This window comes from Eucyclogobius newberryi, unplaced genomic scaffold (genome assembly GCF_026437365.1).
Source record: "Eucyclogobius newberryi isolate DKJ021-1_F unplaced genomic scaffold, fEucNew1.0.hap1 SCAF_22, whole genome shotgun sequence".
Lineage (NCBI taxonomy): Eukaryota > Metazoa > Chordata > Actinopteri > Gobiiformes > Gobiidae > Eucyclogobius > Eucyclogobius newberryi.
In genome coordinates this window covers 26,231,982-26,245,576 of record NW_027315857.1, presented here as the reverse complement: position 1 = coordinate 26,245,576, position 13,595 = coordinate 26,231,982, and the positions used below count along the sequence as shown (strand labels likewise).

General features: G+C 40.9%; 1 protein-coding gene across 1 annotated transcript; it reads left to right on the top strand.

Moving 5' to 3' along the window:
* Window positions 1–3,269: 3,269 nt before the first annotated feature.
* Window positions 3,270–5,040, top strand: LOC140371967 (snaclec alboaggregin-B subunit beta-like). Its single transcript, XM_072459208.1, has 4 exons — window positions 3,270–3,596; window positions 3,950–4,261; window positions 4,326–4,411; window positions 4,796–5,040. Exons 1-4 carry the CDS (start codon window positions 3,467–3,469, stop codon window positions 4,919–4,921), a joined length of 654 nt encoding a protein of 217 aa, XP_072315309.1. The 5' UTR covers window positions 3,270–3,466; the 3' UTR covers window positions 4,922–5,040.
* The last annotated feature ends 8,555 nt before the right edge of the window (window positions 5,041–13,595 follow it).

Genomic DNA, 13,595 nt, shown 5'->3' with positions numbered 1-13,595 from the left:
CTGGATTGGACTGGACTGGACTGGACTGGACTGGACTAGATTGGACTGGACTGGACTGGATTGGACTGGATGGACTGGACTGGATTGGACTGGACTGGACTGGATTGGACTGGACTGGACTGGATTGGACTGGATTGGACTGGACTGGATTGGACTGGACTGGACTGGACTGGATTGGACTGGATTGGACTGGACTGGACTGGATTGGACTGGACTGGACTGGTCTGGTCTGGACTGGACTGGATTGGACTGGACTGGACTGGTCTGGTCTGGACTGGACTGGACTGGATTGGACTGGATGGACTGGACTGGATTGGACTGGACTGGACTGGACTGGACTGGATTGGACTGGATTGGACTGGATTGGACTGGACTGGTCTGGTCTGGACTGGATTGGACTGGACTGGACTGGATTGGACTGGACTGGACTGGACTGGATTGGACTGGACTGGACTGGACTGGACTGGATTGGACTGGATTGGACTGGACTGGATTGGACTGGACTGTACTGGACTGGACTGGATTGGACTGGACTGGACTGGTCTGGATTGGACTGGATTGGACTGGATTGGACTGGACTGGACTGGACTGGATTGGACTGGACTGGTCTGGTCTGGACTGGACTGGACTGGACTGGTCTGGTCTGGACTGGATTGGACTGGACTGGTCTGGACTGGACTGGACTGGTCTGGTCTGGACTGGATTGGACTGGACTGGATTGGACTCTGTGACTCTTCGTGCTCAAAGTCTTTTATGATTTAAAATGAATGAGACGCTGAGGACGTGTTTGAGTCACATGACTCTAAAAACATCTGACTTCCTGTTTGTGCTGTTTTCAAACTGACGGGCGCGGCTCACACTGCACCTGCAGTTAAACACATATATGTATGTATATATATATATATATATATATATATATATATATATATATATATATATATATATATATATATATATATATATATATATATATATATATATATATATATATATATATATATATATTAGGAGCTTGAGCAGTCGAGTTATTGTGAAAACAAAAATGTGACTTTTTGTGCTGCTTGTTTTTTGTTTTGATTTTTGGGGAAAATTCTGTAAAAATGTTTCATATTTTATGAACTGAAATGATTTAATCTATAAAAGTTTAAGAGTTTATGTTTTTATTATGTTTATGTTTTGATCTTGTTTGTGCAGGAAATACTTTATGTCAGGAACATTTAAGAGTGAATTTTATGAACTGTTTTTTTAAACTTTAATGTTTTTTACTCTTTGAGTTTGTCTTGGTTTTTATCTGTTTTTATCTGTGTCTTTGTTTGTGTTTGTTTCTGTTTCAAACCGTTTTATCTCTAAATTAATTTGTCTATTTATTTCTCTTTGATTTAATTCTGTGAATGAAACAAAACTAGAAAAATTTGAAACTTCTTTTATTAGTTTTCCAAATAAAAAATAAATAAAGTCATTTTCTGTGTGAAAATTAATATAGTTTATGATTGTGGACAGTGTGCCTGAGGCTGGACAGTGTGCCTGAGGCTGGACAGTGTGCCTGAGGCTGGACTGTGTGCCTGAGGCTGGACAGTGTGCCTGAGGCTGGACAGTGTGCCTGAGGCTGGACTGTGTGCCTGAGGCTGGACGCCCTTGCACGAGTATGAATATGTAAATGTGCTCCGCTCTGCGCCACTTCCTGTGTCTGCGTTTGTTTTCTCAGAATCGACATTTGACCCACAAAAAGATGGAACCGCAAATAAAATCAGGTCAGACATTGGACTGAACGGATAAAACGTCCTCAAGTCGAGACGTTTCCACCTGGAGCTTGAGCTTTCACCGCGGCACAAACAGCGGGAGCTTTAGTCCTGGTTTAGTCCTGGTTTAGACCTGGTTTAGTCCTGGTTTAGTCCTGGTTTAGTCCTGGTTTAGTCCTTGTTTAGTCCTGGTTTAGTCCTTGTTTAGTCCTGGTTTAGTCCTGGTTTAGTCCTGGTTTAGTCCTGGTTTAGTCCTGGTTTAGTCCTTGTTTAGTCCTGGTTTAGTCCTGGTTTAGACCTGGTTTAGACCTGGTTTAGACCTGGTTTAGTCCTGGTTTAGTCCTGGTTTAGTCCTGGTTTAGTCCTGGTTTAGTCCTTGTTTAGTCCTGGTTTAGTCCTGGTTTAGACCCGGTTTAGTCCTGGTTTAGACCTGGTTTAGACCTGGTTTAGACCTGGTTTAGTCCTGGTTTAGACCTGGTTTAGACCTGGTTTAGACCTGGTTTAGTCCTGGTTTAGTCCTGGTTTAGTCCTGGTTTAGTCCTGGTTTAGTCCTTGTTTAGTCCTGGTTTAGTCCTGGTTTAGACCTGGTTTAGTCCTGGTTTAGTCCTGGTTTAGTCCTGGTTTAGACCTGGTTTAGACCTGGTTTAGACCTGGTTTAGACCTGGTTTAGACCTGGTTTAGTCCTTGTTTAGTCCTGGTTTAGTCCTGGTTTAGACCTGGTTCAGACCTGGTTTAGTCCTGGTTTAGTCCTGGTTTAGTCCTGGTTTAGTCCTGGTTTAGTCCTTGTTTAGTCCTGGTTTAGTCCTGGTTTAGACCTGGTTTAGACCTGGTTTAGTCCTGGTTTAGACCTGGTTTAGACCTGGTTTAGACCTGGTTTAGTCCTGGTTTAGACCTGGTTTAGACCTGGTTTAGACCTGGTTTAGACCTGGTTTAGACCTGGTTTAGTCCTGGTTTAGACCTGGTTTAGACCTGGTTTAGACCTGGTTTAGACCTGGTTCTTGTCTCTCCAGGTGGACATGGACCAGTTTTCGTGGCTCTTCGTGCTGCTGCTCAGTGAGTTTATCATTTCTCTGTTTTATGTTTTTTTTCTCTTTCAAAAGTTGCAAAGGTCAAAGTGTAAATATATGATTGATGTCATTGTTCATGCTCGGCTCCGTCAGAATTACATTTGAACTAAACTACTATGTGATCAAACACGTTCAGTTCACGTGCAGATTGGACTCTGTGTTTGTTTCCATGGTAACAAGAGCAAAGTGACCACACACCTCACCTTTAATGTTTAATGCTCGTCATGTTTTGTTCTTCTTTAAAGCTCAAATCGCTCTCTCTGCGTCTGAAGACCTCGAGTACCACTTTAGAAAAGACCCCAAGACGACGAAGGGACGAAGCTCAGACGTTCTGCAGAAAGTTCTACACAGACCTGGCAACAGTGAAGAACATGAAGGAGCTGAAGAGACTGAGAGCTGCTGCAGACGGAGGAACAGACGGAGGAACAGACGGAGGAACAGACGGAGGAACAGACGGAGGAACAGACGGAGGAACAGACGGAGGAACAGACGGAGGAACAGACGGAGGAACAGACGGAGGAACAGACGGAGGAACAGACGGAGGAACAGACGGAGGAACAGACGGAGGAACAGACGTGAGGATCGGACTTTATCAAACCAGCGACAACCCCCTCGACATAAACAGGAAATGGCACTGGTCTCATCCCGAGGTCCAGTACAATGGTGGTGGAGTGGTGGACAAATCAACCTAATGATTATAGAGGAGCTGAAAACTGTGTGTTGATTCATCTCGAAAACAAATGGGCTGATAGACGATGTGATCAGACACATGGTTTTATCTGCTACGACGGTGAGAACTGTTTTTTCTTTTATGACACTTGAAAATCAAAGAAATCATGTTTTAAATACTTTATTCCTTTGTTACTATTGTGTTCTCTGTTTCTACATGTTTACTTATTTATCTAAGGACATAGCATTTACATTGGACGAACCAGATGCAATGTTTTAAGTGTTATTGCAGAATATGCTAATTATCAACACCTGTCCATTGGGCCAATTTAGAGTTGACTATTTTGCCTAACACATGCATGTCTTTGGACATATATAGACAGTGGAGATGTGTCTCGTATCAGGATATGAGAGTTAGGACAATATTTGCAGTAAAATCCACTGTATTATTTCTAAATAGCTCTTGTTCTACAGAATCCTCCAGCTCCACTGTCATGATCGATAGCACCAAAGTAAACTGGTTAGAGGCTCAGCAGTTCTGCAGAGAACACCACACTGACCTGATGAGTGGACAGGACCAAGGCAAATATCCAGACAGTTCCTCCTACTATTATTGGATTGGTCTGTCCCGGGACGCCTGGGCGTGGTCAGATGGAAGCGACTCCTCCTTCAGAACCTGGAACTCAGATGTAAATCCACTGAAGCATAAATGTGCTGCTCTGAGAGCTCAGGGCCGATGGGAGAGCGACGCCTGTGACCTAAAGAAACCCTTCATCTGTCACGGAGGTGAGTGACGAGGAACAACCAAAACTCATGTGAAATGACTTTTTAAAACTCTTTATTATTGCAGGTTTGAAGACTCAGAAGACTTTGGTGAGAATAAGTCTGTCCTCAGCTGTAGATCTCAACTCACACGACTCTTCAGTCCTCAAACAGGTACATGTAGTACTCTGTAGTTGTGTATTATTATATTTATGCAGATCAATGGAATGGAACACATCCAGGAGCTTTAACGTTTGAGAGACTGAAACATGAAGTGTTAAACTAACACAAGAATCACATGAGTTTTAGAACATGTTTGTAGCTCTAAACGACACATTTACATCGTGATAGATGTGATTTAGATTCACTGCAGCTTCGTTCAAGTCGTTCTTAGAATCATTTTCAGGGTTTTATTTCTGCATCACAAAAGCCACTGGTTTAAAATTGTGCACAAATGAATAAATCTGTGTTTTCCTTTATTGTCTTTAGTTCCAATGTCTGTGTTTGTTGTTCTCATTTCTCAGTCTCAGAAAATGAACTTCTCTCCTTTTTCTTCAGCTGAACGACCACTTCAGAGCAAACAACCTCCACGTCAAACTGAGCTGGAAAAGAGGAAACGATGGAAAGGTTTTCCAAAAACAAGACGAAAAGAAGACGAGCTGTGATGATTTATTTATGGTTTAATCAAAAATACTACAAAGAGTAACAGTAATATCGTAGTACTATCCACAAACTGGGTTATGTAGTATGTAGTATTATGTATATGTAGTATACATGTAGTATATAAGTAGTATATATGTAGTACACAGGTGTACTACTACATTACATGTTGTATACATGTAATGTAGCATGTGTGTGTGTGTACACCCACAAACATATATATATATATATATATATATATATATATATATATATATATATTTACTACTAGTTCATCTGTACTCAGGCTTGTGTGTGGTCATAATGTTTTGCTGTGTGGGTCAGAGGCTTGTGGGGAAGGTGGATGTAGGATTGTATTTAATGAACTATAAAGCACTTTGTGTCACATTGTCCTGTATGAAAAGCGCTTTATGAATAAAGTTTGATGAAAGGATAATTTCACAAATATTCTTTGACAATAAATTAAATCAGTGTCTGTTTTTTTGTACAGAGGGATCTCAGTCTCTTCCTCCACCTGGAGCCAAAGTCAGACAGAACCGTGCAATCACATGGTTTATTTCAGTGAGGAACGTGTCGGTGTAATCCCTCATTCGTCCAACCAAGAAGCAGGACAAAAGGGAAACTGAACAGAGAAGGACGGGTGTTTCTATCCCTTATGTGTCTGGCCTGTCGGAAAAACTGCAGAGAATTTTTAGACAACACGAAGTCCCTGTTTATTTTAAACCAGGAAACACTTTAAGACAAAGACTGGTTCACCCTAAGGACAAGTTGCCGACTCAAAAACAGAGCAATGTAGTTTATTCGATCCAATGCAGTGAAGAAAGCTGTAAAGAACGTTACATAGGTGAGACAAAACAGCCTCTACACCAGAGGCTTTATCAGCACAGAAGAAATACAAGTTCAGGACCTCAGAGTGCCGTGCATCTCCATCTTGAAGCCTCTAATCACTCGTTTGAAGACGGTGAGGTGAAGGTTTTAAGCAGGAGAAAAGATGGTTTGAAAGAGGAGTCAAGGAAGCTATTTTTGTTAAAAAAGAAAGACCTTCTTTAAACAGAAATGGAGGGCTCAGATTTAATCTTCCTGTTATTTATAATGGGTTACTGAACCCCTGGAAAGGTAGAAGACCAGGACATTTAGATGTTAATCAGGTCCTCAGGGTGGTTGAGCCAGGGTCTCACAAAGACAAAGAGGATTCTAATAGCCCATTAAGATTCTGAATAGGCTCGGTAGATACAAGGGGGGAGTTTCTGTTGAAACAAACAACTCTTTCTACTTCAGGAAGGCTCCTCCCAATGGGCGGGTCTTACCACAGAACAGTATTAATATCGGAGTTCTCGATCTAAATTCTTTTATTGACAATGACTCTTGGATGAGAGTCGAAACGTCAATTTTTTCTAACTGAGTCCAGATGAAACAACTGAAGCTTTTTCTACTTCAGTGAGGAACCATAAAAAAACACATGAGACGGAGGAATAAAGGACCTGCGCTTGAACATAACTGTAAATGCAACATCATAAAACTGTAGACATTTGTTCACACGGTTTCATTATTATGCACTGCTGTTTATGAAGTCACCGTCTCCGTCAAACACGTTTAACAAAGTCGCTCTCCGCTTTGACTTCAGTCATTATTTTTAAGGCAGTCAGAAGTAACCGGTCAGTCTCGTGAAATGGGCCCATTGGTGGCTAACGTGCTTATGGCTAATTACTCTATTCTACTCTATTTTTACAATGGTAACAATAAATACTTTTGATCACATGACCTTTAAGACGGCGTGCAACTGTACGATATAATGTACCTTTGCCTGTTTGGCCAATCAGCTGGAGCTATGGGAGCGCGTGCGTCACAGCAACAAATCATTTCTAATTGAGTGTCTGCTGATGTCATAAAGCAGACATTGTATTTTAGGATTGAAGGATTTTTGACACATTTCCACTCCCTAACACTTTCACCGATTTCAACAAGTTTGACCTCTTTACAATCACTTTCACCGTCTTAGGGGCTGGTGCTTTTGACATTTTTACATACCTTATTTCTTTCAGTATTTGCAAAAGTAAATTGCTAATGCTAACACGAATGCTATTAGCATTAGCATTAGTGTCTCTACAGGGAGGAGGGGGTGCAGCCGGGTCACCGAGGCTCTCTCTTCCTTTCTCCCTGCTCAGGTCTGCGTTCAGCACCATATATATATAATTATATATATATATATATATATATATATATATATATATATATATATATATATATATATATAATTATATATAATTATATATATATATATATATATATATATATAATTATATATAATTTTATATATATATTTATATATATATATATATATATATATATATATATATAATTATATATGGTGTCACGTATGAAGGTGTAAATTCATTTTTTCTAAACCCAACAAATGAAAATGAAATATTGAAAATTGTGAAGAGCTGTAAAAAAAAAATCAACAGAAAATATAATAATGGGTTCGATATGTTTTTAGTCAAAAATATCATGGAACATATTGTCAATCCATTTACTCACATCTGTAACTGATCTTTTAAAACAGGAATTGTTCCTAATCAAATGAAAATAGCAAAGGTCAATCCCTTGTACAAAGGTCAGTCCCTTGTACAAAGGTCAGTCCCTTGTAGAAAGGTCATTCCCTTGTACAAAGGTCATTCCCTTGTACAAAGGTCATTCCCTTGTACAAAGGTCAGTCCCTTGTAGAAAGGTCATTCCCTTGTAGAAAGGTCATTCCCTTGTAGAAAGGTCAGTCCCTTGGAGAAAGGTCATTCCCTTGTAGAAAGGTCATTCCCTTGTAGAAAGGTCATTCCCTTGTACAAAGGTCATTCCCTTGTACAAAGGTCATTCCCTTGTACAAAGGTCAGTCCCTTGTACAAAGGTCATTCCCTTGTACAAAGGTCATTCCCTTGTACAAAGGTCAGTCCCTTGTACAAAGGTCATTCCCTTGTACAAAGGTCATTCCCTTGTACAAAGGTCAGTCCCTTGTACAAAGGTCATTCCCTTGTACAAAGGTCAGTCCCTTGTAGAAAGGTCATTCCCTTGTACAAAGGTCAGTCCCTTGTAGAAAGGTCATTCCCTTGTAGAAAGGTCATTCCCTTGTAGAAAGGTCATTCCCTTGTACAAAGGTCATTCCCTTGTACAAAGGTCATTCCCTTGTACAAAGGTCAGTCCCTTGTACAAAGGTCATTCCCTTGTACAAAGGTCATTCCCTTGTACAAAGGTCAGTCCCTTGTACAAAGGTCATTCCCTTGTACAAAGGTCATTCCCTTGTACAAAGGTCATTCCCTTGTACAAAGGTCATTCCCTTGTACAAAGGTCAGTCCCTTGTACAAAGGTCATTCCCTTGTAGAAAGGTCATTCCCTTGTACAAAGGTCATTCCCTTGTACAAAGGTCAGTCCCTTGTAGAAAGGTCATTCCCTTGTACAAAGGTCATTCCCTTGTACAAAGGTCAGTCCCTTGTACAAAGGTCATTCCCTTGTACAAAGGTCAGTCCCTTGTACAAAGGTCATTCCCTTGTAAAAAGGTCAGTCCCTTGTAGAAAGGTCATTCCCTTGTACAAAGGTCAGTCCCTTGTAGAAAGGTCATTCCCTTGTACAAAGGTCATTCCCTTGTACAAAGGTCATTCCCTTGTACAAAGGTCAGTCCCTTGTACAAAGGTCATTCCCTTGTACAAAGGTCAGTCCCTTGTACAAAGGTCATTCCCTTGTACAAAGGTCAGTCCCTTGTACAAAGGTCATTCCCTTGTAGAAAGGTCATTCCCTTGTACAAAGGTCATTCCCTTGTACAAAGGTCAGTCCCTTGTAGAAAGGTCATTTCCTTGTACAAAGGTCATTCCCTTGTACAAAGGTCAGTCCCTTGTACAAAGGTCAGTCCCTTGTAAAAAGGTCAGTCCCTTGTACAAAGGTCAGTCCCTTGTACAAAGGTCAGTCCCTTGTAAAAAGGTCAGTCCCTTGTACAAAGGTCAGTCCCTTGTACAAAGGCGGTGACAAACATTTGACTTGTAATTATCGACCCATTTCTTTACTTTCACAATTTTCAAAAATATTAGAGAAATACTTTGTTAAAAGATGAGATAACGATGTTGAAGTTAACAATATGACATGAGCATCAGTTTGGTTTTAGAGCACAAAGGTCCACAACGATGGCAGTTGTTCATCTGGTTGAAAATATTTCACAATCATTAGATCAAAACCTCATACAATAGGTTTATTTTTTGATTTACAGAAAGCATTTGATACAATTGACACACAATTTAACTACAAAAATTGGAAAAATATGGCTTTAGGGGAAAAGCAAAATCTTGGTTAAATAATGACTTATCGGATCGATTCCAATATGTTCATCTGAAGGAGCAGAGTCTAGTGGTCAGAGAATTAGTTGTGGTGCCACAAGGCTCTGTTTTGGGCCCAAAATTATTTTTATTATATATTAATGATATCCAAAAAGTATCTGATGTTCTTAATTTTATCTTGTTTGCAGACGATACCACAGTTTACTACAGACGATACCACAGTTTACTACAGACGATACCAGTTTACTACAGACGATACCAGTTTACTACAGACGATACCACAGTTTACTACAGACGATATCAGTTTACTACAGACGATACCACAGTTTACTACAGACGATACCAGTTTACTACAGACGATACCACAGTTTACTACAGACGATACCACAGTTTACTACAGACGATACCACAGTTTACTACAGACGATACCACAGTTTACTACAGACGATACCACAGTTTACTATAGACGATACCACAGTTTACTACAGACGATACCACAGTTTACTACAGACGATACCACAGTTTACTGCAGACGATACCACAGTTTACTACAGACGATACCACAGTTTACTACAGACGATACCACAGTTTACTGCAGACGATACCACAGTTTACTGCAGACGATACCACAGTTTACTACAGACGATACCACAGTTTACTACAGACGATACCACAGTTTACTACAGACGATACCACAGTTTACTACAGACGATACCACAGTTTACTACAGACGATACCACAGTTTACTACAGGCGATACCACAGTTTACTACAGACGATACCACAGTTTACTACAGACGATACCACAGTTTACTACAGACGATACCACAGTTTACTACAGACGATACCACAGTTTACTACAGACGATACCACAGTTTACTACAGACGATACCACAGTTTACTACTGACGATACCACAGTTTACTACAGACGATACAACAGTTTACTGCAGACGACGCCACAGTTTACTGCAGACGATACCACAGAGACGATACCACAGTTTACTACAGACGATACCACAGTTTACTACAGACGATACCACAGTTTACTACAGACGATACCACAGTTTACTACAGACGATACCAGTTTACTACAGACGATACCACAGTTTACTACAGACGATACCAGTTTACTACAGACGACACCACAGTTTACTACAGACGATACCACAGTTTACTACAGACGATACCAGTTTACTACAGACGATACCACAGTTTACTACAGACGACACCACAGTTTACTACAGACGACACCACAGTTTACTACAGACGATACCACAGTTTACTACTGACGATACCACAGTTTACTACAGACGACACCACAGTTTACTACAGACGATACCACAGTTTACTGCAGACGATACCACAGTTTACTACAGACGATACCACAGTTTACTACAGACGATACCACAGTTTACTACAGACGATACCACAGTTTACTACAGACGATACCACAGTTTACTACAGACGATACCACAGTTTACTACAGACGACACCACAGTTTACTACAGACGATACCACAGTTTACTACAGACGATACCACAGTTTACTGCAGACGATACCACAGTTTACTACAGACGATACCACAGTTTACTACTGACGATACCACAGTTTACTACTGACGACACCACAGTTTACTACAGACGATACCACAGTTTACTGCAGACGATACCACAGTTTACTACAGACGATACCACAGTTTACTACAGACGATACCACAGTTTACTACAGACGATACCACAGTTTACTACAGACGATACCACAGTTTACTACAGGCGATCCCACAGTTTACTACAGACGATACCACAGTTTACTACAGACGATACCACAGTTTACTACTGACGATACCACAGTTTACTGCAGACGATACCACAGTTTACTACTGACGATACCACAGTTTACTACAGACGATACCACAGTTTACTACAGACGATACCACAGTTTACTACAGACGATACCACAGTTTACTGCAGACGATACCACAGTTTACTACAGACGATACCACAGTTTACTACTGACGATACCACAGTTTACTACTGACGACACCACAGTTTACTACAGACGATACCACAGTTTACTGCAGACGATACCACAGTTTACTACAGACGATACCACAGTTTACTACAGACGATACCACAGTTTACTACAGACGATACCACAGTTTACTACAGACGATACCACAGTTTACTACAGGCGATCCCACAGTTTACTACAGACGATACCACAGTTTACTACAGACGATACCACAGTTTACTACTGACGATACCACAGTTTACTGCAGACGATACCACAGTTTACTACTGACGATACCACAGTTTACTACAGACGATACCACAGTTTACTACAGACGATACCACAGTTTACTACAGACGATACCACAGTTTACTGCAGACGATACCACAGTTTACTACAGACGATACCACAGTTTACTACAGACGATACCACAGTTTACTGCAGACGATACCACAGTTTACTACAGACGATACCACAGTTTACTACAGACGATACCACAGTTTACTACAAACGATACCACAGTTTACTGCAGACGATACCACAGTTTACTACTGACGATACTACAGTTTACTACAGACGATACCACAGTTTACTGCAGACGATACCACAGTTTACTACAGACGATACCACAGTTTACTGCAGACGATACCACAGTTTACTACAGACGATACCACAGTTTACTACAGACGATACCACAGTTTACTGCAGACGATACCACAGTTTACTACTGACGATACTACAGTTTACTACAGACGATACCACAGTTTACTGCTGACGATACCACAGTTTACTGCAGACGACGCCACAGTTTACTACAGACGATACCACAGTTTACTACAGACGATACCACAGTTTACTACAGACGATACAACAGTTTACTACAGATGATACCACAGTTTACTACAGACGATACCACAAAGACGATACCACAGTTTACTACAGACGATACCACAGTTTACTGCAGACGATACCACAGAGACGATACCACAGTTTACTACAGACGATACCACAGTTTACTACAGACGATACCACAGTTTACTACAGACGATACCAGTTTACTACAGACGATACCACAGTTTACTACAGACGATACCAGTTTACTACAGACGATACCACAGTTTACTACAGACGATACCACAGTTTACTACAGACGACACCACAGTTTACTACAGACGACACCACAGTTTACTACAGACGACACCACAGTTTACTACAGACGATACCACAGTTTACTACAGACGACACCACAGTTTACTACAGACGATACCACAGTTTACTACAGACGATACCACAGTTTACTACAGACGATACCACAGTTTACTACAGACGATACCACAGTTTACTACAGACGATACCACAGTTTACTGCAGACGATACCACAGTTTACTACAGGCGATACCACAGTTTACTACAGACGACACCACAGTTTACTACAGACGATACCACAGTTTACTACAGACGATACCACAGTTTACTACAGACGATACCACAGTTTACTGCAGACGATACCACAGTTTACTACAGACGATACCACAGTTTACTGCAGACGATACCACAGTTTACTACTGACGATACTACAGTTTACTACAGACGATACCACAGTTTACTGCAGACGATACCACAGTTTACTACAGACGATACCACAGTTTACTGCAGACGATACCACAGTTTACTACTGACGATACCACAGTTTACTACAGACGATACCACAGTTTACTACAGACGATACCACAGTTTACTACAGACGATACCACAGTTTACTGCAGACGATACCACAGTTTACTACTGACGATACTACAGTTTACTACAGACGATACCACAGTTTACTACTGACGATACTACAGTTTACTACTGACGATACCACAGTTTACTACAGACGATACCACAGTTTACTACAGACGATACCACAGTTTACTACAGACGATACCACAGTTTACTGCAGACGATACCACAGTTTACTACTGACGATACCACAGTTTACTACAGACGATACCACAGTTTACTGCAGACGATACCACAGTTTACTACAGACGATACCACAGTTTACTGCAGACGATACCACAGTTTACTACAGACGACACCACAGAGACGATACCACAGTTTACTACAGACGATACCACAGTTTACTACAGATGATACCACAGTTTACTACAGACGATACCACAGTTTACTACAGACGATACCACAGTTTACTACAGACGATACCACAGTTTACTACTGACGATACTACAGTTTCCTACAGACGATACCACAGTTTACTACAGACGATACTACAGTTTACTACAGACGATACCACAGTTTACTACAGACGACACCACAGTTTACTGCAGACGATACCACAGAGATGATACCACAGTTTACTACAGACGATACCA

Coding starts and splice junctions, on each gene's coding strand:
- LOC140371967 (XM_072459208.1), top strand. CDS start 3,467: ATGGTGGTGGAGTGGTGGACAAATCAACCTAATGATTATAGAGGAGCT. Junction 4,262..4,325: donor ACCCTTCATCTGTCACGGAG/GTGAGTGACGAG, acceptor TTATTATTGCAG/GTTTGAAGACTCAGAAGACT. Junction 4,412..4,795: donor ACTCTTCAGTCCTCAAACAG/GTACATGTAGTA, acceptor CTTTTTCTTCAG/CTGAACGACCACTTCAGAGC.